This window comes from Botryllus schlosseri, chromosome 1 (genome assembly GCF_051294905.1).
Source record: "Botryllus schlosseri isolate E-star chromosome 1, Bs_hap1, whole genome shotgun sequence".
Lineage (NCBI taxonomy): Eukaryota > Metazoa > Chordata > Ascidiacea > Stolidobranchia > Styelidae > Botryllus > Botryllus schlosseri.
Window position 1 is genome coordinate 40,782,398 of NC_137236.1, and position 26,700 is coordinate 40,809,097.

General features: G+C 39.3%; 2 protein-coding genes and 1 long non-coding RNA gene across 4 annotated transcripts in view; 1 reads left to right on the forward strand and 2 right to left on the reverse strand.

Moving 5' to 3' along the window:
• LOC145436382 (protein bicaudal C homolog 1-like) overlaps window positions 1-26,700 on the forward strand; it is a 788,516-nt gene that overhangs the window by 373,995 nt on the left and 387,821 nt on the right. The gene's annotated exons all lie outside the window — the stretch shown is intronic.
• LOC145436956 (uncharacterized) overlaps window positions 1,988-26,700 on the reverse strand; it is a 416,296-nt gene continuing 391,583 nt past the window's right edge. The window contains exons 1-3 of one of the 2 annotated variants that reach the window (XR_013914505.1): window positions 3,529-4,323; window positions 3,239-3,358; window positions 1,988-2,552 (exon numbers count right to left, since the gene is read on the reverse strand). This is a non-coding gene — a long non-coding RNA (uncharacterized LOC145436956). Of the gene's footprint in view, window positions 2,553-3,238; window positions 4,324-26,700 lie in introns of those variants that run through there. The other variant, XR_013914511.1, reaches the window with a different exon arrangement.
• Window positions 22,866-26,169, reverse strand: LOC145449771 (uncharacterized). Its single transcript, XM_080328198.1, has 2 exons — window positions 24,892-26,169; window positions 22,866-24,370 (listed from the first exon to the last, which is right to left on the reverse strand). Exon 2 carries the CDS (start codon window positions 24,307-24,309, stop codon window positions 23,674-23,676), a length of 636 nt encoding a protein of 211 aa, XP_080184324.1. The 5' UTR covers window positions 24,310-24,370; window positions 24,892-26,169; the 3' UTR covers window positions 22,866-23,673.

Here is a 26,700-nt window from a genome sequence, read left to right on the forward strand (position 1 = left end):
CCGCCAAATATAACTCGAGGGAACACTGAGAGAGCAATAAACATGGTCAAATACCACGTGCTCTACTTGAAAACATTTGCATGCCACTAGATTTGTCCACGTAGGGTACCAAAGTTTAAGAAACACCGCCTTACATGAAAAACTTCATCAGCATGAATATTGGTTAGTTGAAATACTGATAAGCGAAAAACGAGATTTTCCACGAACTTCTTGACTTTTTTAATTCGACTTCACGCGTAATCTCTACGGTTATCCTATACATGCGTTGATGAGACTCATTGCTGCTAATCCATGTATCACCCCTGTATTCTTCTTATAATTTGCTCAGCATTTATTGTTACTTATTGGCATTTGGACGGAGATAATAAAGTTCGCGGATGCGGGAGAATGCTAATCCTATGAATAAATACTTCTAATTGCGACGAGTAAAGTTGGAAAAGGTTACGCACGATGGTTGGCCGAGGTGTCCCGAGTTTTCAATCAAGAGGCGTTATCTGTTGCATCATAATGCGAAAACGCGTTATAGGCTGGAAAGTGTCAATTTGTTGAATGAAACAGCAGCCTGCTGAAAACTATTCTGCCACTGCAATAGGTAGAATTATCATCACTGCGAAATGAAAGTCGTGTCCAATTCGTACGGTACAGCTAAGAAACGGATTATAGAATGGTGATATCGCTCTGCAATAGCGGGTACATAATTCGTTGATTGTTTAGTGAAGATATCACCCTCTAGGACAGACCTGGGCAAAGTGCGGCCCGCGGGCCAAATGCGGCCTGCGAAGCTATTCTGTGCGGCCCGCAAAAGATTGCTTGGAATTCAAAACATAGAACTTGCTTTTCGAATGACTGGCAGGCTGCATCAAATGAAATTCGTTTACTTTGAAGCCTGTCCAAGTGTCCATTAAAATGCCACGATTACGCCGCCTATACGCACCTCGTGTGAGTTATCCAGATTCAAAACAAAGGCAATGTGGCAGAGTGTGGGTAGCAATTTAAGACACAATAAATCACTCTTTCTCTCTCTATATATTTTTAAACCTTCTTTGTTGCCATTGTCACATTATACGCATTCAAATTGTTACGGCATACGTTACCAAATCCCTAATCTCGCGAATACTGTTATTTGAGTCATCATGTCTATCACCCATGAAGGTTGCGCGGGCATGTGAAAATAAAAAAGCCGAAAAATGAAATTCAAAGAAGGTTTAGAGAAGTGGTTCCCGACATTTCCGACTCCTCGTTCCCTTATCAAGCTCAACACAAATTTTCGCCCACTTATTTACGGATCCGATATACGGGGTATATCAACGGGTTATTTATTCACCACAATTTGATCGCTGGGCATTTGGCAAAAAAAAGAAAGGTAATTTTTCCGAGTAGGTATTCCGACAACCGGTTTCTGCGACCGAGTCTACTTTCCATTGAGTTGACCTTATTTTTCGTCAACTTTCCAATCATATGGAGAATTAGCCGTCTTCACTTGCATTTTTGGCCGTGTTCATTAAATATATCTCACAAGACGTTCTAACATTTTCGTCCTCCGTCGCCCACTTTGGTATTTTCGACCCTTTTATTTTTCAAAATCACCCACGTTAGGAACCACTGGTTTAGAGCACCAAATATTTGTATACTGAAGTCAGGGACGAACCAGTCCTTTTTTGCCGAGCATGTCGCCGAAATTAAGGATTTTAATTGAAGTCGGAAGATAATTACTGAACCCACAAGAATAACTGATCAATCCAAAACTCTACTAGATCACTTCTACTGCAACACTCATCAATATCACCTGTCCCCTTTTGTGCTCCAACACAGTATGACTGATCACTATCCCATCATCTGCCACATGAAATTGGCCCTGCCACATAGTGTTAAAGAATTTGAATCTCGAACGCCCTTAAACCCACGCGGTATAGAGGAGTATATTGAAATTGTCAGCAATACCTTCAACAACTACAAAATTCCTCCACTCACAACTGACAACTACAACTGCCATTTTGAAAAATTTATTGAGGAACTGCGGGCAGCCCTCGACACATCTTTCCCAATTAGGAAAGTCAACCGCAATGCAAGGCGCTTGAAATCGAAACCCTGGATTGGTCATGACATACTAGTTGCAATCAAAACAAGGGATTGGATGCATAAGCACTACTATCTGCAAGGCACCATCGAAGGCAAAAAAGTGTACAAAAAATATGCAAACCAAGTGACGCATATGAAAGGAAATGCCAAAAAAACATACTTCCAAAAAAGATTCGAAGAGTGCTCCAAAGATCCCAAGAACACATGGAAAACCATTGGAGAAATTATCAACCTAACTAAAGGTAATGCTCCCAAGAGTACTGATGACATCGAGCTACTCGAGAATGGCAGCACCATCAAAGACCAGCTTGCAGTAGCAGAAAAGTTCAATCAGTATTTTTGCAACATTGGTCCGGATCTTGCAGCTTCAATACCAAACTCCTCCGATGACTTTCTCTCGTACTTGAGTCCTGGCCCTCAGAAATCCATTTTTCTTGAGCCGACAAGTGAAGGAGAAGTTGCGATCGTATTATCTGAAATGGAAAGTAACAAAGCAGTAGGACCCGATCTCATCCCAACTCACTTTCTGAAGCTAGTCTTTAATATTATTGGTGATGTTATATGCATTTTCTTTAATGAGTCGATACGTCTAGGCATTTTCCCAGATGCACTGAAAACTGCCAGAGTAATGCCATTGTTTAAGAAAGGCTGTAAAAAGCTAATTTCTAACTACCGACCAATATCTGTTTTGCCAAATCTTGCCACGGTTTTTGAGAAACTGATTGACTGCCGACTTAAGAACTTTTTTGAATTGAATGCAGTACTGTCTCCGACCCAGCATGGATTCAGATCCAACCACAACACCAACCATGCAATACTATCAATTGTAACGGACTATTACAAAACCATCAAGCAAAAAGAAAGTGGCAGCAGCATTTTTATCGATCTCCGCAAAGCTTTCGACACAGTTAACCACAGAATCTTAAGATACAAGCTAGAACACTATGGAATCAGGGGTATTGCAGCAACTCTACTTGAAAGCTACCTGGCAAACCGCAAACAATTTGTTAAACTTGGGACATTAAGAACGACTACCAGAGATATAACTTGTGGAGTGCCACAAGGCTCAGTCATTGGACCGACTTTTTTCTTCATTTATATTAACGACATTGTTAATGCATCTTTATTCCGCACAACGCTATTTGCTGATGATACTCACCTCTTCATAACCTCCAACACTGTCGATGATTTGCATGCATCTGTGAATAGGGAACTCCCAAAAGTGTCGAGATGGCTGCAAGCAAACAAACTAAGTTTGAATGCAGATAAGACCGAGATGCTCGTTTTAAATAATGCCAGTCATAATTTCACTGTGAACATCAATCATAAACAAATCTCACTATGTGACTCAGCAAAATATCTCGTCGTCACCATTGATTCCAAATTGTCTTGGAAGCAGCATATTGAATGCACAATATCAAAACTAGCTCGGTGTGTGGGAATAATGACCCGTCTCCAATCTTTGGTTTCCAGATCAGTACTACGAACCATCTACTTCTCTCTTTTCCACTCGCATCTGCAATATGGAATCGTAGTATGGGGAAATGCATGTACAACATTTTTGTGCAGAATTCGAACCCTGCAAAACCGTGCGATACGGCTGATCTCATCTGTACCTTTACGTACCAATTTATCGCCTTACTACCGTAAGCATCGAATTTTGCGAGTTGATGAACTGTATCGCTTCGAAGTATCAAAAGTTGTTCACAAATATTTTTCCAATAGTCTCCCTCCTGTGTTTGATGACTTTTTCATACCTGCTAAACATGTCCATTCCCATTACACGAGATCTTCGTCTAAAGGAAACGTCTACTTACCCCAACCCAATAGCAACCTAACTAAGAGATCTATCGACTACTCGGGACCTATCATCTGGAATGCATTACCATCACATATCCGTGAATTGCCTTATAATAGATTCAAAAAAGCCCTACTTGATCACCTCTTGTCGTTACACTAACACTGTTGCCCTACCTCGCCCAGACATTGCTTCATTGATCATTTGCTACCATTGTTTAATTTTTTTTATATTTTCCTTTCCTAACTAAACATTTTTTCACAGCCAGACTGTTCTGAGTCAAGTGTACCTGTTTGATGCTGGTGTGATCAGACTAGATGACCTTCACGGTCTTATCGATCATTCCTATCTAATACCGAATACTGTGCACGCATATTTTCTGTACCACCATCACTGCCGTTTGTTATGTATTTTGGTTCGATGAAAATAAAGACTCTCTCTCTCTCTCTCTCTCTCTTATAGCGAAAAGACGAAACACTTTTCAGAAAAACTGCAAGCTTCGCTCAACATCAAGACTGTTTAAGCTGTACACTGATCGGAAGGCAGTGACCAGGAAAATAAGATTTGTGCTATCGATATACATTTCAGTGCAGTGGTTCTCGAACTGGCGGCGTGAAAGCATCTGATTTGGGGCGTGAAACCGACGTTTACTGAAAGATTTGTTCGTGCTTCGCGCCATTTAATTCCAGCTTCTGGTTGTTATCCTGTGCATTATCCGACTTTGATATTTCATAATTCTCTCATCAACAGCGAAAACCTTCCATGCTAGCGTTCTGGTTGCGCCTTTTAATATTTTGTGATATCATTATAAGTGGGCGCGCAATTTTTCACTATCATAAAAGCAGGCGTGCTTAAAGAAGTTTGAGAACCACTGTTTTAGTGTCTTAATAGAATAACGTAGATGGATAGGGGTTTACAGAGATTTAAAATTGTATCAGGTTTAACATTGTTTCGAACCATGACGGCAAATACACATTACCTAACATCAACACAACCACCGAGCAGCATTTAATATCAATGTAATTTAGAAATAAAATCAAAATACGCTGGGGAATATACCTAGAATTTTTCTGTTGGCCCGCCAACGTATTTTCTACTTCTCATTTGGCCCGCGGAGGAAAATAACTGCCCACCCCTGCTCTAGGAGACAATCGGCACGGTCATTATCGGGAATAATTGTGCGTATAGGAATGGTTCGCAGTGTACGTCGTTTTTACAGTTGGTTATCTATAGTTTGTTCCGTCGAAACGCAGAGCTTACTGGAGTTTCCAATCATTGTATTGATATCATTGGTTCCGGCTTGTTAAATCATGAGATTAACACTGACTTTTCTTCGCTGCGACTGGTTTCCTTAATCCTGGGTTGATATATTCTGACGACCGCGATAACTGACTTCATTGATCCAACATAATTATCTCTGATCTTAGAGTTGAATAAACGGTCATTACACAAACCTTCGTGTACGTCACTGGCTTCTCCCTCCGTGTTGATTATATTGCGAACACCTTTGATTGGGAGGATCTGATCTCCAGCCATCACGTTGACAGTGCTATTTATGAAACTTTGTTCCACATTGTCACCTTCAGCCAACGTTGCGGCTCCTAGTATAAACATGATTGTTGTTATGCCCGCAAGGATAAGGAAGATGGCATAATAACAAAATACGGTATGTTGAAAACCTTTTCCATCTCTTATTGGCCAATATTTAGTTATGGCTTGTTTGCAGTCGGATCAAGATTCGATGATTACACATTGCTAATATTAATATTGATGTTGAGTATGCATTCCAATATGACGTGCATTACTAACCGCATGTCTGGGCAGATATTGGTGCAGACATTGCATCGGACACAGCAGAGCTTTGATCTTGATCCTTTGCCGACATGGTATTATTCACTTGATACTAAATTACAGGCGTGTTATACAATACTAAAGATAAACGGATAGGAAATACAGAATATCATTAATTTTATTTGTGTAACAGCTCGATACTAAGAATTCCGGTGCATATAAAAATATTTCAGAATAGTCATTAGAATTCGAAGTTGTACACATCCCCGTACCCAAAAATGCGTAACTCCATAAATCCTCTGGCTGAAATGTAGTTGCAGTTTTTCTGGCCAAAATAAAATTATTACCTTTTCGGTAATGAGACACAATCCTGCTTAAGTTGACCCCAATAGAGAGCAGGGCTGTGGAGTCGGAGTCGGTGCAGTCGGAGTCGGAGTTTGGCTAATTTTCTCTTGATGGAGTCGGAGTCGGGAAAACTATAATGGCTGGAGTCGGAGTCGTGGGTAAAATACTGACTGGAGTCGGAGTCAGAGTTTGGGAAAATGACCCTGACTTCGACTCCGACTCCGACTCCAACTTATCAATCATGAAAACAATTGCTTTCAAAGGATTTTCAATAGAATTTTTATGTACCACCAATCTCTGTTATTAATAATCATTCAGATCAGGTGCGGCCAACTCGTGTCACGCAGGCCAAATGTGGCCCGCAAGAAGGTTTTGTGTGGTCTGCGAGGTAATTCCCGAAATTATTTATAACATCAGGTAAAATTGCAAGGCCAACCAAAATTTGATCATCCTGACCGCGAAATTTGATGATGACTAAGACATCAGCCAGCTCTGACACATTGGCGTATCCGGGGACCAGCCACATGTATCGCAGGTCTTCGTATATGACCAATTGACTGTAAAGTAGAATATTTCGTAGCAGATTTATTTGACTTGAAATTTTTCTCGGTACTTCGCATGATTTATTGTCACTGGATTATTTGCATTCAATATTGGAGCTCCCTCTGAAAATCGTAAATACATATTATTTACAGAATTGAGTCTAACTATATTCGCAATTAGTAGATAACGTGTCGTCCAACATACGGCTTAGCTGGTTCACTCACAGCGAGATCGTCGTCGACGAAATATTTGCACAAAATGATAGAGGCATATTCACCGAAACTGTCGATATTGCTATGTCTAACGTCGAATAATTCTGTCCTAGCCAAATAAGCCCAGTGGTATACAGATGCGACCCCCAATATATGTTGGTAAGAGTAACATATTTATTGATAGAATTCTGTCATTACCTTGAAAAAAATTTCGCGTGATCCAGATCGTGAAGCAATTATTGAGCTTACGTGTACTATTTCTGCTCGATGCCGGTTTTGGCGGTAGCCACTTAAACTTGTACTTAAATAGAAATTGAAGTCGTTACTTTAATTCCATTTGATTTTTAACGAGGACTATCCTGAGCACCTTTAATCACCGACAAAACTTCGTAAACCTTATCCCAATATTATGACAGATTACGCGGACTAGCATCTCTAAAGTCGTTACATCTTGAGCCATACTGACATTCTTGAAGTACGCTGCTCACTGACAAGACCGGTACAAATATTTGATTAACAACACGAATGGAGTATCGAGATTGACAGTGTTGAGTCTTCGGTCATATGCCTCACCAATAGGTATACGCAATATACGACATATGCGCGGAAAAAGCGTCAATCTACCTTACGTAACAATCTTAATATTTTTCAAAGCACGGGAAATAAAGACATTCTGTGAGCTATATAATAGGTTCACCACACTTTCACCAAATCATAACAGTTAGTTTACCGAGATAGAAACCAGCTGATTTTGAATTACTCACTGCACATGTTGTGTTGACTAAAAAATGCCATCACTTTTGATAGACCCCCGAATCACCTGCTTTTTGACGTTTCTCTGGTGCTGTTGACTTGAAAAAAAAAGATAAAAACGTCGTCACTGATTCGAATCCCAAATGACTTTCACGAACGTCCACATTGCCTAACGTCCACAAGGATAGGCTTAATGATTCAAGTGAAGATCTAATAATTTAAAAGCTTATCGACGAAAGTGTTTAAGTGGATTATATTTATTTGCCAAAATGTCCTTTCAATTGGAATAATACAAAATGTGAGTAGGTATATAGATCGGTCTGGGGGTGCCTGGGGCTCTTATGGGTGCGGTGGCACGGTGCCGAGAAACTCGTGGTGGCACGGTGACCCTTATCTCTTATGGGTGCGGTGGCACGGTGCCATTGTGTCTTATGGCTGTGGTGGCATGGTTACCTTTTCGGGTATAGGCTGCGGCGGCACGGTGCCGTGAAAACTCGTGGTGGCATGGTTACCTTTTCGGGTATAGGCTGTGGCGGCACGGTGCCGTGAAAACTCGTGGCGGAATGGTTACCTTTTCGGGTATAGGCGCGGTGACATGGTGACCTTTCAGGTAGAGATGATTTGACTAACGTTGTGGGTATAGGCGGCGGCGGCACGGTGTTGAATATGTATCAAGTAAATAGTCACGTGATTGACTCTTAGTTAATCTGTATATCCCAAATTATTATATATGACCGATTCGAGTTAATCCTAACGTTTACGGCGAGTGCGACTTTAATATATCGTTATTCTTATGGATGCGGCGATGATTCGTACTTTCGTTTATAGACTGCGGGCGGCATGTCGTACTTTCACCAAAAAAGGGTGTGAAATAGTTTGCTAAATCTAGGAATCGACCGCATGGTAATGTTTTGGTAATTAGTTTACCACAAAACCGGCGTAGACGGCGATTCGAATACCAACAATAACCGCGTTCACAGACTAACACTCCAAAAAGGTGTGAAATATTGGTAAAATCCCGCGATCGCTCACAAGATAATACCTAAGACATAACCATCGCTCGCGACTCGCTGTTACATACATGCCGATCGTTGACAATGTAATATTTTGGTAATTAGTTTACCACAGAGCCCGCGTAGACGGCAATACCAACAATAGCCGCGTTCACAAACTAACACTTCAAAAAGGTGTGAAATAGGTTGCAAATCCCACGATCACTCACGTGATAACACCTAAGACATAGCCATCCCTCACAACTTGTTGTTACATACATTCCAATCGCCACAATGTAATATTTTGATAATCGGTATGTCACAGGAACTGGATTTCACTGGTAAAATTTAATAAGTAACGAATAACAGAACCGTCGCAGACGATGATTCGAATACCGACAAATTCTCACTTATTTCTGATCCCACCCTAATCCTTTGCGAAGTTGACGCTTATTCGAAAAGGTGTGAAATAATTGTAAAACCCTACGTCGCTGACAGGATAATGCATCAGACATAGCGATCTAGTTATAGCACGGGTCGGAATCCATTCGGGTTCTATAGGTAAATTGAGATAATCCGAAACCGAATATTTTGACTTTGGCGTAGTGTGAATTGAAATAGGATTGACTAACAAGACTACCAAATTTCAACCCGGTCATATTTAGAAATTATACGCATATTGATTTGAAACAAGTAATGAAACCTTACAACTCTATTCACGATCTGGCTTTCTGTTTGTCAAAGAGACATTTTAACATCTTACCATACTCAAAAGAATTATTCATAATATCAACCGGTGTTAAAAATATAGTTTTCACTGACTTGATTATACCACTACAACTCGCAAACTTGAATTAATTCATCCTGGTTGTATTCATATGACCGATAATTTTTATTCAACTGTAAAGGTCGTTACTACACTGCAAGACAAAGTATTTACTAATCGGTACATATACGACTTGACATAACCTATTACATTTTGAGTATACGAGATTTGAATGTCTGAACAATAACTGAGAATTAAATGATCACGAGTGAATCCGTATATTACAGCGTAAAAGATGTTGGAATGTCAGCAACTCTGTACGGTCATAGTTACTACCACTAATTTACCCGGCCAACTCGTCATGATCATTCCTGAAATCTACACAAACATGACCACTGACTAGAGTTAACCACAAAATAGCATCGAGTTTTAAATCCAGTTGTAGCTTACGTATTATTTGAATGCGGGGTATGTTTTGTTATAATTGGGTGTACGGATAAAGTATTAGGTCTCGACATTTTAACATTTTGCCATACTCAGTCAATCAGGAAAACATTGGCAAGTTTGTTTGTTTGTTTATTTAACACATACAACAGTGGTGTTCATCGCCTATTAAGGTCATGTACACCACGACAATGATATTAGTAATGTTCAGGTTCTTTGCTTTTCGTATTCTTTCCGGACGACTTCCACACTCGCGCGCTTCCAACTTCAGTCTCTCTCTCTTTCATGCATCCGGACTTTTCTTTACTGCCGACTTCGTACTGGCGCGGCTCACCATCATACTGGGCTTTTTGAGACACTGCTAATGCAGTGAGGTTAGCGATGAGGAGCCCAGATAAACCTCCGACACATAGAAGTTGGTTCGAACCGGGATTCGAACCACAGCCATTGGTGTCGTGACGCTGGCGCTTAACCAACTTCTATGTATGACATAGTTATCGGGTGTGATCACATTCGATCTACATCAAAACTACCGGCTATGATAATGTCTGTGGATCGAAGGCTTACTCCGCGATGTTTCTATACCAACACATTGCATGCAATGTCACACACCTCCATTTACGTGTATACTGTTGTGGGCAAACAAGCGCGACGTATGTCTGGATGGTATTTTTTCGTGGAAACACAGGGTGTAACATGTTTACTTTGAATATTGTTCATTGGTTTATCGATTCAGAGTTGATATCCGGATCCGGTTACGTACTTTATCAGGGTTTCCGATTTCAAACTGAATGTCGAGACATACACTGACCAATAAAGACACAATATAGTAAACATGCAGTGGGGAAAACTCGACCTGGAGTTGTTATCACGATGGGTAACATAAATCCAACCGTTTTCCGAACACCGTTATCCACATACCAACCATCGTCGAGGAGGTGTTTTATTCAGACATTTTGACTCTGGAAAATCCAAAGCATGAACCCGGACATCACAGAACTATCGAAGCCTATTGTCCAATTTTCCGAAACATACATTTCTGTGTACAAGAGTATATTGTATGTGGTTAACCGATGATATTGATGTGATACGACCGATGGATGTATAGCCTACTCTGTAACCGGTAGTCCGTGTATATTTCCGTCACTGTTCGTTGTAATCTATTTCAAACTATCGTCAATACAACAAATACCAAATTGTCAGGTGTGTTTGTCAGATTTCAAAATGAAAATGGTTTTGTTACTCTAGGAAAAGCTAGATGACCAAGAGAAAATTTATTGTTACACTAGGTAAACGCCGGATCTCCAAAGGAAAATGATATTTTTACTAAGGTAAACGACGACCCGCCAAGTGAAAATGGTTTGTTGCTCAGGGAAAAAACATATTTCCAAGTGAAAAAGGTTTGTTACCCAGAGAAAAAATATATTTCCATGCGAAAAAAGGTTTGTTACCCAGAGAAAAAATATATTTCCAAGTGAAAAAGGTTTGTTACCAAGAGAAAAAATATATTTCCAAGTGAAAAAGGTTTGTTACCAAGAGAAAAAATATATTTCCAAGTGAAAAAGGTTTGTTACCAAGAGAAAAAATATATTTCCAAGTGAAAAAGGTTTGTTATCCAGGACAAAAATAGATTTCCAAGTGAAAAAGGTTTGTTACCAAGAGAAAAATATATTTCCAAGTGAAAAAGGTTTGTTATCCAGGACAAAAATAGATTTCCAAGTGAAAAGGGGTTTGTTATCCAGGGCAAAAATATATTTCCAAGTGAAAAGGGGATTGTTACACTGGGTAAACGATAAATCTCCAAAGGACAATGGTATTTTAGTTAGGTGACGGTGGACCTCTAGGTGAAAATGATAATTTTACTTGGGTAGGTATCTTGTGTTCAACGCTGGTAGTGTGATTGGTCTTGTTAAACGTAGTTACCGAGTTGTACAATTATGAAGGGGCGGAAAATGAAATTGCTATTATGATCGTCAGAAGATTGTTGTATGTAGATTTGACAGTAACCCTATCATTCGCATATGACAAACACAATCATGGTCATTAACTAACTTGCTCGGTCTAGATCAATGCAAAAGAGATGATTCGTTTTTTGAAACCGTAGCGAAGACCACATGTAAATCTATGCGATAGACTTCTATCTCCTTACAGTCAGTCGTGTCGTGTCCATTTTAATACGGGCCCACATGTATGACATGCACACACTAACACCGTAAACAGATGTCGATGATTTTGACTATTAAAAATATTTCTTGACTACACCGGAATGTCTATGTTGTAGAAAGTAAATACTATAATGGTGTTGTGTGTTTAATGAAAGCGATTGGTTACAAGTATGTTTTGGGAAATTAAATTTATTTTTCTGTATGTGACAGTTTGCGAGGAAATGAAAATAGATTCGTGGTTTTAATTTGATTGTGACTGTGTTGTTTTAATGTACGTTTCAACAGGTAGACTTGACACTGAACAACAATTCGACCCACAAAACATATTCGTTGTATGATTTGTTACTGGTGTGTAAAGGGTTAGGAATATTTTGAATGATAATATCTACTAGCTGTTTTGTTGTGAGAGCGATCATGTGATGACTCAGCACTTTTCGTTAGCAAAGTAGATTGATCTATGTGAAAGATGTAAGGACCGTGACTAGAAACATATGTACTTTGTTGTTGGGGTACTGCTATGGCATTGACATAACCCTCTGGGAGTGAGTATGCTTTTCTTTCACGAAAGTTTACGTGGCTCCGTTGTAATGAATTTGTGTTAACTAAACTCGGATGGATACCGCAATTGTGCTGGACTTACACATGGTATTCGCATACTGTGCACATATACAAACTTTTGTGTAAACAGCTCTGTGATGTTTCTGTTAGTACTAGTTCTAGTTCTGTGTTGAACTATTTGATTATTAAGATACATGAACACCCATTCAGACAATAAAGGTCTTGTGATATCGAAACAGTTTGTAGAGTCTAACCAGCCATTCTTTAGTTTCTTAATGTGAGAATATCGAGTAAAGTTAATTACTTAGTGCGATGTTAATATCCTTCGTACTTTTGTAAGAGTTGTGGGGTAACATACAAAGTAACTAATTGACACAAACAAAATGGTGATATTGTGAAGATGATGCCACAACAACACAACAAGTAATATTTTGTATCGGGTGTTTGTACTTTAGGAATAGCGGAGTGTGCGATATTTTGGATATGTGTGCACGGTTGTAAACTACGGTTGTTCTTGGGTCTTGCGTCGAGTAAATCATAACTATATCTAGAATTCAAACACATCCAAGTAAGTTCTTTAGCGACTATGATTACATCTACTTTGACGAGAGGAAATGGAAAAATTCAAATGGATACTACTGACGAACAAAAAGTGCAAAATGGTTTTATCAGATTTAGGTGTAGGATATCTTTTCGATTTCTTTACCAGAGTGTGTTTTACAAATATTTCTAGTATACCAAAGTATAGGGTACATTTATCAAACGTCGTACAAATTGTTTATGCGACGGCAACGACTTTGGGTTACTTGGTTTCGATCCTTTTCTAAAAGATTGTCGGACAATGGTGTTATAATCTTCTGTAATGATCGAGGTACGTGATCAAGTTTCCAATCAATTAATAATCGGACATATGACTTTGGTTTAACGAATCATAATATTTCTAAAATGCTTGCTGGTATCATAAGACACAAATCGAAATTCATATCAATCAAGACCTTTGCATGCTCTGAGTTTTGTGATGGTGTTTATTTCACCTGATAGAAATGAACTTGTATCAATAGTAGTACGAAACGCATTTATCATTTTCGGTGTTGGTTGTGTTCCTGATTTCTTTGTTGGTATGCACTCTACAAATAATTTCTGCATACTGAGGTATGATGCGTTTGACGAATATCATAGAAATCGTTTTTTGTGTTGGTAATGACTTTGAGTAGTTTGGTTTTATCATTACAATTACTTTAGAAGATTCAAATGATAATGCATGATCGCTACTAGCAACAATACAAACACATTTTGTAGATTTCAGTGTAGCACATATTTTGAGCCAGTAAAGATAGTCCAAATTGCTCTTGTGCTGATCAAAGTCTTAGAGAGTTTAACCTCGTAATGTTTTACATTTAGCACGTACAACAGCGAGTCACTGAAAGGATTAAGTATTGTTCACCCACTTCGACTGGTACTCGATGCCAAAAGTGATATTTTCTAATAACCTTTACCACAACATCGGGTCTAATTATCGCGAATAATTTAATAATCAAGTCGTGGTCGGACATTACAAAATCTCATATATCAAATCAATGTGTCAATCCTTATGTTTACAGTATGATACCTTTCAATGTAACACCGGCGTTTGATTGTAAGAAATGAATTCTCAACTACGTTGGTCAGACATTCAAATCCGGTATACTCAAATGTAATATGTTAAGCTCAAGTCCCCTGTACCAAAGAGTAATTACTTTTGTCTTACAAAATATACCGAGTAATAATTAGTTTGTCTTGCAGAATATACCGCGTAGTAATTCCTCTATCTTACAGAATAGTAACGACTTTTCAAGTTGAATAAAAAAGATGCGTAGGGATATGAATACAACCGAGCTTGTTATGGATTTTAGGTTTTAGTGATTGTATGGACTCGTGTATGCTTGGCTGACTGCTGGAGTTGGTCGGGTAAGTTACAAACGGATTTACTTGCCAATGTTTTTCTGATTGACTGAGTATGGCAAAATGTTAAAATGTCGAGACCTAATACTTTATCCGTACACCCAATTATAACAAAACATACCCCGCATTCAAATAATACGTAAGCTACAACTGGATTTAAAACTCGATGCTATTTTGTGGTTAACTCTAGTCAGTGGTCATGTTTGTGTAGATTTCAGGAATGATCATGACGAGTTGGCCGGGTAAATTAGTGGTAGTAACTATGACCGTACAGAGTTGCTGACATTCCAACATCTTTTACGCTGTAATATACGGATTCACTCGTGATCATTTAATTCTCAGTTATTGTTCAGACATTCAAATCTCGTTTACTCAAAATGTAATAGGTTATGTCAAGTCGTATATGTACCGATTAGTAAATACTTTGTCTTGCAGTGTAGTAACGACCTTTACAGTTGAATAAAAATTATCGGTCATATGAATACAACCAGGATGAATTAATTCAAGTTTGCGAGTTGTAGTGGTATAATCAAGTCAGTGAAAACTATATTTTTAACACCGGTTGATATTATGAATAATTCTTTTGAGTATGGTAAGATGTTAAAATGTCTCTTTGACAAACAGAAAGCCAGATCGTGAATAGAGTTGTAAGGTTTCATTACTTGTTTCAAATCAATATGCGTATAATTTCTAAATATGACCGGGTTGAAATTTGGTAGTCTTGTTAGTCAATCCTATTTCAATTCACACTACGCCAAAGTCAAAATAATCGGTTTCGGATTATCTCAATTTACCTATAGAACCCGAATGGATTTCGACCCGTGCTATAACTAGATCGCTATGTCTGATGCATTATCCTGTCAGCGACGTAGGGTTTTACAATTATTTCACACCTTTTCGAATAAGCGTCAACTTCGCAAAGGATTAGGGTGGGATCAGAAATAAGTGAGAATTTGTCGGTATTCGAATCATCGTCTGCAACGGTTCTGTTATTCGTTACTTATTAAATTTTACCAGTGAAATCCAGTTCCTGTGACATACCGATTATCAAAATATTACATTGTGGCGATTGGAATGTATGTAACAACAAGTTGTGAGGGATGGCTATGTCTTAGGTGTTATCTCGTGAGTGATCGTGGAATTTGCAACCTATTTCACACCTTTTTGAAGTGTTAGTTTGTGAACGCGGTTATTGTTGGTATTGCCGTCTACGCGGGCTCTGTGGTAAACTAATTACCAAAATATTACATTGTCAACGATCGGCATGTATGTAACAGCGAGTCGCGAGCGATGGTTATGTCTTAGGTATTATCTTGTGAGCGATCGCGGGATTTTACCAATATTTCACACCTTTTTGGAGTGTTAGTCTGTGAACGCGGTTATTGTTGGTATTCGAATCGCCGTCTACGCCGGTTTTGTGGTAAACTAATTACCAAAACATTACCATGCGGTCGATTCCTAGATTTAGCAAACTATTTCACACCCTTTTTTGGTGAAAGTACGACATGCCGCCCGCAGTCTATAAACGAAAGTACGAATCATCGCCGCATCCATAAGAATAACGATATATTAAAGTCGCACTCGCCGTAAACGTTAGGATTAACTCGAATCGGTCATATATAATAATTTGGGATATACAGATTAACTAAGAGTCAATCACGTGACTATTTACTTGATACATATTCAACACCGTGCCGCCGCCGCCTATACCCACAACGTTAGTCAAATCATCTCTACCTGAAAGGTCACCATGTCACCGCGCCTATACCCGAAAAGGTAACCATGCCGCCACGAGTTTTCACGGCACCGTGCCGCCACAGCCTATACCCGAAAAGGTAACCATGCCACCACGAGTTTTCACGGCACCGTGCCGCCGCAGCCTATACCCGAAAAGGTAACCATGCCACCACAGCCATAAGACACAATGGCACCGTGCCACCGCACCCATAAGAGATAAGGGTCACCGTGCCACCACGAGTTTCTCGGCACCGTGCCACCGCACCCATAAGAGCCCCAGGCACCCCCAGACCGATTTATATAACTACTAATGTGTTCCGATATCAATATTTAAAATGCATTTCTTCACCTGAATACTGCGTTAAGACGAACGGTATTGGTAATAGTCGAAGGAAGTCTGATAACTGATAATGACGAAACGTGAGTTATCTACGAAGGGGCTGTGTTCAACAATGCCCAAATTGCCCATGTTTTACACACATTAGTGTTATAATAGATTTTTCGGTGATTCATTTTATAGTGTGACAAATTTCCAAAAAATTGGATTTAATTGAACTCATTTTGTTGCAAGCCCATTTTATTCTATGTTTCATACAGTCGTGAAGCAATGACATAGTGGCGACCCTGGTCTCCAGTATGGTGTTATGATAGCGAGAGACGCTATCGATTTCTAGTTGTGCATATTCTCCTTATTTAATAGGTCGAAGCGGGACCTACGATATCGTAGGCCCCGGTCGAAGAATTAATTATTGGTATTGACGTGAATTTGGATGAGTTGAAACTTTACATTGTGAAATTTGTAAATGCAAATCGAAGTTTTTTTCTTCTAATTTTGTGATGGCACGAGCTCAATACCGCTAACCTATACAGCGCCCGTTCAAGCGGATGCAACGTAGTTGTCTAATGAATGGGACATCGACCTTCATTCCGTCATACTGAGTAGAGTGCAAACATATGCTGTGTTTCCAGAGTGCACAGTTACGTTTGGTGTTTGCAAGATCGCGAGTGAAACGTGTTCAACCGCAAAGCAATTAATTTCGGATTTGTTAGTCGTGTAAGCATTTGATTAATGCCATTTCGTGACAGGTGCCAACTTTACGGACGAATAGGTTTAAATTATTTTTGATTCTAACAGTTCATCATTGGTTTATTAGCAATTTTTATCAGTTCAATACACCACAAAAATGCGATACAATGAAAAGACAGGAAGTTTATATCTCAATTTTCATGACAAAAAGTGCGTGAGAGAAAACCAGAATTTTACTATGAACGTCCCTTCGTAAATTATTTCTGTGGTTCGGAGTCATTTCAGGATTGGGTATGGAAGGCAAGCAGACACACTGACGAAATATGCGGATTACATAAGTAGTCACCACGCTGATCGGTTATTTGGTAGCATTTTACACCCAGATCTTAAACCATAGATTTAGCGCGAACGTTCGCCTTTTGTATGCCAACCGCCATGATGTTCGGAAAACAACCATAGTAGGCTTCCACATTGAATAAAGAATCTGAATTTTCGGAATATACGGTAATCTTAACAATCGAAATGATTGAATTTTAAAATCCTATCACTCGCTAAATCACGGTGACATCAAAGTCGCGATGCTGCATTTGTATATGATTGACTAATCGAGAAAGTTTGTGTAGTTTAAGAGAGGTGGTCAAAGTAGTCAAGAAAGCTACTCAAGTAGAAGTAGAAGTAGCGAAGAAAAATCTACTCAAGTACAAGTAGAAGTACTTCTTCCGTAAGCAACCTAAAACTACTTGAAGTAGAAGTACTTTTTACTGACTTTAAATCTACTCAAGTAAGTAAGTAGTTTCAGAAAAGTCAAATATACGCTCTCGTTGACTGTCTATAAAACTAACTCTTAAGATGACGATTCTGTCACTCAAATGAGGTGTCAGATCATTGATACACAACCACACCAATGTTCAATGAATGCAACTTCTTTGTTTCGATTTGAAGATGTACTTATTTGAACAGCTTCCTGGAGGTACAGAACTTCAATACACAATTGAATAGTATATTCATATTGAAATGAACCCGAGTATTATGCCTAGGAGTCGACTTTTATCTAAATACACCAGCCAAGGCTGTGTTAACAAAAGGAGTTCGTGTACTATCTAAAAATAGTACATTTAACGCTCTCATGTTCGGAATTTCATGCTGGTCATGTCATATTTTGTGATACGATTGTTGATAAACTATGTTCTTTTGAATTTTCTGCTACAGTGGTTCTCAACCTATATGTCTTTGCGGACCATTTCTGGACCGTCATGGATCCCTGTGGACCTCCTCAAATTTAAGTTCAAATTTAGCTTAATTTAATCTATCTTGTGCCATAATTAACTGTAGGCTAGTGATAAATAGCAGTAAATGACTTTTCTTCTAATTAACAACATACAATATGTAGAAATAGGATAGACCCTTTAGTATCTTAAATCGAACTCCACAGCTGCATTTCTTAAAATAGGTGGTCGTGTATCGAAAATCTACGAGTTCAATTCGATATTACCGTGTGCCGAAGTTCTATTTCAACGAATATTGATGGTGACGAATATTAACATGAAACGCTTCCCACGACACCTTTGGGTATCGCAACATTCATGATATTACATGACAACTCACTCACCTAAAGTGAGAAACGGATTTTTCAATGAACGTCAAACCTAGTCATTTCTATCTAGCAGCTCATCTTGAAGTTGTTTTTAGCAGTTAAGAAGCGAAACTCCTCATTTCTCCCTTTGATTAAAAAATTTAAAATAAGGTTATCAATCATTTTGCAAATTTGGTTTGGTTGAGAACCGCTGCTCTAACTTAATACATTTCTACTCAACTCTCACAAATATGGTTAGAACGATCAATGAATGTGAAAGCGAACAGCTACTTCTATCCATCGCATACAGTGTAAGAGCAATAAATGGGATGGGAAACCCTACACAAGAGTGCCCATTAAACATGACAGCCCGCGAACCCATGCTCCTGAACCACTGCGTGCGAAGTTATGCTTATCACACTTAACTGTAAGTCAGCAGCAAGTTTTCCAAACCACACCGAGAAAGACCAATACCCCGCCAAAAAAACGACATGTGCGAAGCACTGCAGCAGTGGAGTGGAGATAAGATGAATGTCCTCAATGTCACGATGGTTTGACACGTGAGTTTTTGTTTCGTCATAATCGATATCAGGATGCTCAGTCAGGTGTGATGTATATTACGCAGCGCGTGTTTTGTGATGACTGGACGACCTCGACGTAACGGAAATGACCTTACCGTAGCATAATACTTCTACTTGACAAACTGTAAATAGCGAAAAGTAAGTAAGTCACTGCATTTTGTGAAGTAGAAGTAGAAGTAGCGAAAGTCAGATCTACTTGAGTAAGTAGTACAAGTAGAGCAAAACTACTTGAGTACTTCGAAAAAGTAGAAGTACTTCGTTACTGACCACCTCTGAGTTTAACCCTTTTAATGGGGGGTCAGATTTTGCAGAACTGACCATCCCTTTTCAAATTCATACCGTGACCTCAACAAAACCTTAATCTTAGCTGTTCCAGTTTAAAAGTGGCCGGAGTATAGCCGTCTACCGTTTCCACCCTCGGTCGACACCCCATGTCATGTCTAGGGTTCTTTATACGACTAAATATACAAACTTTCTCTCTGAAAAATCTCTTTCTCTCTCTCTCATTTTCCCCGACTGACCCCTAGGATAGCGTCAGAGAGTCAAAAATGATGCCTCAGTGCGTAGCCACCGTTGCCTGGTTTCAAACAAGCCGTCAACCATGACCGTAAACCGCGCGGCTGGCCAGATATCGAAAAATCAATATTACATGAAAAATTTACATATGGGCGTGGTCAGTGAGTGGTCATAATGGTCAAGTTCAAGATCGTGGTATACTTTCTCTTGTCATATCCCATTATTTGCAGACATAGTAAACCAGTTTATGACTCATTTTCCGTCTTGAAATTGGACTTGAACTTGGCTATGTTCTTGAAAATCACTGAAGCGTGACCACAATTAACAAACCCCCTCAGAAAACTCCCCAGAACAAGGTTTGATGTTCCAAACGGTGATAAATCACACAGAGTACCGTACAAGTCGACTTTTTATGTTCTGGCAGAATTTCTGACTATATTTCCCACTCGGAAAATATCTGGAAATTTTAGGCATGGGTATTTTCAGCCGAACTCTTCATGTAAGATCGTCGGTATTCGAAAATTTTCATGCCCTATACCTTCAAATTATGTATCATATAAATCAAAAGATAGCAGGCTTTCCACAGACACCAAAAGCAGTTCGCTACGACATATATCTTTGGAGAAATTTAGAGATGAACTTGAACTTGGGTCACCAGTGACCCCCCCCCCCATTAAAAGGGTTAAGAAGACGTATATTTATACCGTGGCTTTGACGATTTTCACTCTATTTCAATGGTGCATGCGACACCTAAAAATATATCACATGTGGCTGTACTAAGGCTTCTCAACAATAACCTTTTTTCCGGATTCCGGGTAGTTTTTAAACCAAAGCTTTCATCTGTAGTAATATCGCTTGCACGGGTTAGAAGTTAGCAAAATGATTTTTAGTTATACATCTTTCTCTTTTGCAGCTCAAATATTTCATGGGGTTGACAGTAAAATTTGAAGACATTTTTTTTTAATAAAATTAAAACTGTAAATTGACTCTGCCGCGGCACCGCCTTTGGCTGGTTTTGTTTTTAGTTTTGTTTTGGTTTATGCATTCATTTTTGAACAACCCTACTGTACGGTGTACAATACGCCGCTAGCTAATACCGAGCAGATTGTCGTTAACAATGGGCATTCGGATATACATTTGAATTTCATACAGTAAAGTGCGAATGGGAAGACTAGTTTCGGCGGTAAAGTTGACGCGCACAACTCGGGGAGCCAAAGTAAATTCTACCAAACAATGTAAGGAATTTCAGTAGAAGTGAGTAAAATATACATGTACCTATGGAACAGCCGAGGATTTTGTTAAGTTAAAGTCTCTAAAATACCCAGGGTTGAGGTGAAAGTGTTCGCTTACATGTCCGTTTATAGTTAGAAAAGTCAAATTCGAAAAATTGAGACTTCCTCTCGATTGGTATCGTACTCACATATCTGTTTACCTAAAACCGACACATTTAGGAATGTAACTTTAATCACGAGTCAAAAAACTAGCGAGACTTTTTACTGCCACAAAATTATTACGCACCAATGGATGTTCTAGTAATTTCAAATAAATTTGTTGATTCAGTCATCAATTATGTAAAGAGTGGTACAGCATCATTTACTGGAGAGTGACATTTATAGTGCTGTTTGCCGACGATCGGCGTGTGTATATATTATTAATGAGGAAGTGTTTTTTTCTTTGTAGTCTCGTAGAAGGTACATATTTGAACCTCGCTCATCACCAATACTATTCGAGACTGACCTTTCGCGTATGATTTTGGTAAATATTTAATATCCATATATAATATTCATTTGGTCACCACGCTATTTAGTATTTTAGTTTCCCGCTAATATAACTATAGATAACTAACCTACGGATAGATAGCCAACAGCCGTCGTCACGCTTGCTTGCTCGGAGGAAAATACTGCTCAGCAATCAGAACTCAACGTAATTGCCAATCCCATTGCTTACGACCCTAGCGCTCAAATTGAATAAAGTTTATCTTATTTGAACGCTACTGTCGCACTGATTCCGAAAATATACATTCAAATCCGATCGGGGCAATGGAACCGCCTCGAAATACACCTCAAAGTCTGAAAATGGGCATTGTTCTGAACAATCGAGGACACGCAAGGGTTATTGTTATGGTCATTGTGGTGCGTCCATACGATTGTCTGGAACAATGCCGATTTTCAGACTTTGAACCCTATTTCGGGCTGGTTCTTTTGCCTTGACGAAAGTTTAATGTATATTTTCGGAGTCAGTGCGACAGTAGCTTTATAATAAGATCAACTTTGTTTAATTTGAGCGCTCGGGTCGTCAGCTATGGGATTGGCAATTACGTTGAGTTCAGATTGCTGAGCAGTATTTTCCTCCGAGCAAGCAAGCGTGACGACGGCTGTTGGCTATCTATCCGTAGGTTAGTTATCTATAATATAACACTATGAGAAGGTGACGATTACCTGTTCAAAAACTGCACGTAGGGACGATCGATATTGTGGTGTTAAAGGTATTTGCACACTTTTGCACACAGTGAAACCCAAATTTTTGTTTGAGAACCATTTAGCTAAGCCGACTCTAAGCCTAAACCGATGTTTCACCCTAACTCAGTGGTTCCTAACCCTTTTCACACTGTTACCCCCAAGAAGAAAATGACAGGATGTGATTACCTCTTTTCAAAAAATAACAAGTTAAAGCAGGCACTCAATTAATTGTAAAACAACACAAAGTGACGTCAGTAGTTATATAGATCGGTCGTGACCTGGCAGGGGCTCTTATGGGTGCAGCGGCGATTCGCCTGGAAACTCGTGTTGGCATATCGCGCTTTTAGACCCCCCCCTCTCGGTCGCGATTCGCCATGTGTTCTTATGGGTGCGGTCGTGATTCGCCTTTTCGGGTATAGGCCGCGGTTGTGATTCGCCGTGAAAACTCGTGGTCGTGACTCGCCGTTTTTGCTATAGGCGGTGGCGGTGATTCGCCTGTCGTGTATTCTTACGGGATCTGTGGTGATTCGCCATGTGTTCTTACGGGCGCGGTCGTGATTCGCACTTTCAGACATCTCTCGCGAGTAGTTATGTAGATCGGTCGTGACCTGGCAGGGGTTCTTATGGGCCCGCTCGCACGGTGCCTCGAAACTCGTGTTGGCACGGTGACCCTTTTGACCCCCCCTATCTCTCGCACGGTGCCATTGTGTCTTATGGAGCCTCTCACACGGTAACCCTTTTCGGTATAGGCATCTCTCACACGGTGCCTCGAAAACTCGTGTTGGTGAGTCGTACTTTCAAGTATAGGCATCTCTCGCACGGTGCCGTTGTGTCTTATGGAACCTCTCACACGGTAACCCTTTTCGGTATAGGCATCTCTCACACGGTGCCTCGAAAACTCGTGTTGGTGATTCGCCCTTTCGGGCATCTCTCGCGCGGTGTTGAATATGTACGAGTCACCAACAATAACCGCGCAAACGGAAACGTGGTTTGTCGTGAGGATTAAGCAGTGCGTGCGACCTATATTTCGAATGACCTGTGCGCTGAATTATTTCTCGTCCAGCCGCTACTATCGATTATTACACTATTCCATTCAGTGCGAAATAGTTTGATCGTAAATTATGATATATGATGTCGTAGTTTAGTCGTATCAAATGACCGATCGTGTTCTCTCTTTCCTCGCTATTGATTGCTACCTGAATAATATTTTCGGTTTATTCACTGTTTCGCGCCTACAAAATAGTCTGCTGTTCATAGTCACAGATTCATCGCGATAGCACAATTTTCACACCTCGATCAGTAGAACAACACCGCGCTAACCCAGTTGTCGAATCACATAGGTCATACATTTACGTGAAATGAAATATTGTATTGCGATATACAAATATGCAAACTATTCTTTCAATTCGACAAGTCTAGTTAACTGATCGATTTTCAATCTGCCGACACAGTTTTTAACACGAGTGAGTTGATATTTCTTCCCGGGTACGAGCGAGGCTTTGTTCCATTGATCCAAAACCACCTCACCAGTATCATCCTTCAATGTAAAACTGTGTAATTTCAACTCCTTTCCGGCACCAGAATTGACCATCTTCTCCTCTCGAGAAACACAAGTAGCGGCGATCGAGACGTATTCATCTTTATTTCCGTATACCGATTCACAGGTCAATAATGGGTATTCTTCAGTCGTATGTCTCGATTTTCCATGTAGAGTTACTGACGAAGCCCGTCCCAGTAATACAGCGGGTTTTCCAGTAAATTTATCAATTTGAACCCAACCGGATTTGACCATGAGTTTTTTTCGTTTGGTGAATGCTTTCTCAATGTTCCCGAACAAATCACGATTGAAACACGTGAAAGATATCTCTTCGTTATTGCCATCGATGAATATACCTTTGAGATATTGGCTAACGCCACCTCTTTTGGGTGATGAGACGAATTTGACGCCGACGTGAAAATTTGAAGTTGCTCCGACTTGCATAGTGTTGACGCTGTTCGATGTCATATCGTTTGATAAAGTGGGAGTCATCAGTGTAACTCACTACACAAATCAAGTTGAATCGTATTTGAATGTATTGATTCGACTAGGGCTGGGCACAATGATTCGAGTACTCGAATCTGAATCGAGTATTAATTTTAATGATTCGAGTCGAGTAGTAAAAGACGATTTTTCGAGTACTGAAATTATACGCTCCTCACCACTGAAAGTTGATTTATCAACGATCAACGAGTTTATGCTAATTTCACTGTTGAAGCCTTGAAGCCTTGGTTGGCCGTATCGTAGCATGCGAAACATGAATTACAAAGCTACGAACGTTACTGGAAATAGCACATTTCCGAAGTCATGATCATCCCACAATATTGTCACCAAGTGCAATGAAATCGGTATGGTCGAAAAAAATAACAAAGTATCCCTAATATGATGGATAACAGGCATTATATTCTTTGTGGTCGCTTAAAAGGTACATATTTGAACTTTGACAAATAATATTCTGATATGACGTCATAATGAGTGATACTCGATTACTCGACTCGACTCGAAGCATTTTACGTGATTCAGAATCGAATCACTCAGGTACTCGATTTTGCCCAGCCCTAGATTCGACCCAACTCAAATCCTATTAACGCGATCTGTTGAATCGAACGTAACCTGAATATTACTGACGCCAACATTCACCCTCATCGGATCATTCACACATTCCACGCCGCTGTTTTAACACTTATAGAATCAATACCAACTATCTCTGACCCGATATTATTCAATCATTTTGGTAATTTGCCAACTTTAAATCCATTCGCGGGATGTACTAAAGGTAAATCCAAATAATCCAGAATGAAATATTTGGACTTTGACATTGCGTGAATTGAAATAGGTTTGACAAACATGACTACCAACTTTGATCCAGCCACATTTCAAACTCAAAAGAATTATTCACAACATTAACAATTGTTAAAAATCTAGTTTCACTTACTTGATTATATCATTACAACTCACAAATTTGAATTAATTCATCCTGGTTGTATTCGTATGCTCTATCTTTTTATTCAATTGTAAAGGTAGTTACTATTTTGAAGACAAAGTATTTACTAATCGGCGCATATACGATTTGACTTGGACATTTTATATTTTGAGTATACGAGATTTGAATGTCTGAACAATAACTGAGAATTAATTTATCACAAATAAATCCGTATATTACAGCGTAAAAGATATTGGGGTGTCAGCAACTCTGTACGGTCGTAGTTACAACCACATTAACTAATCTACCCAGGCAACTCGTCATGATCATTCCTGAAATCAACACAAACACGACCACTGACTTGAGTTAACCGCGAAATACCATCAAGTTTTAAATCCGCTTGCAGCTGACGGATTATTCGAATGCATCGATGGGGAATATTATTGAACTCGTCGGTATTGTTACTTCAACAAATTACACCGACTGCGAAAGTTAATATCGAATGGTAAGACTTGATCACATATTTGTTGATCACAGACATGACGAAAAAACATTACCGAGATTTTATAAACTAGTCATATTACTCTACACATCTATCAATATCAAAATGCGAGTCATCCAATTTTTCTACTAAAGTAACATTGCACTTTCGGATTCGAATTCGGTATAGTCACACAAATTGTATTAAATCCAACATCAAAACAAAAGGAATTTTTTAGTTTATTGAAATCAAATCATTCGTCTTCGACTTGTGCTTTTCTAGATTACCCGCGACAATTCGTTTCGAGTGAGTTGTAACCAAAGTCAAGATATCTTTGTGTCCACAGATATGGAAGATGAATATAGCTAACACAATCACGAATCGACGTTTCAGAGTATTTCACGGTGTAATAAACTTGTTAGTGTCACCTATCTAAAAGTACGCACGCGTTCGATTTCCATACCGACTGTTGCGATGTTTAGGATTCACTTACAATAACCACGGGTGAGGATTTAACATCAATGTCGTTACTGTCGGAATTCGCGACAGAGAATTGAAACATATGCACTTTACAGAGTGTGAAAATATCACTTTGAGTATCGAGTACCGTTCGAAGCTAGCGATAAATTCTTAATCATTTCAGTAACTCCCCATTGTGCGTGCTAAATGTAAAATATCGCAAGGTTATACACTCTAAGACTTTGATTATCGTAAAAGTAAATTGTGATATGTTTGTTAGATGCATCCAATTCAACTAGAAGTGTCTAGTATCCAACACTCGTAATATCAAAAAAGTACTTGCTACACTGTTATTTGCTAAACGTGTTTTGCATTGTTGTTCATTTCTAGTATTGATTGAAATTGTTTTTGAACCCTCAAATAATAATTCCCGACATGAAACTAAGCCGCCGAAAGTCGTTACCATCACAAAGAAACAATTTGCACGATGTTTACTAAATGTATCCTATAGTTAGGTGTA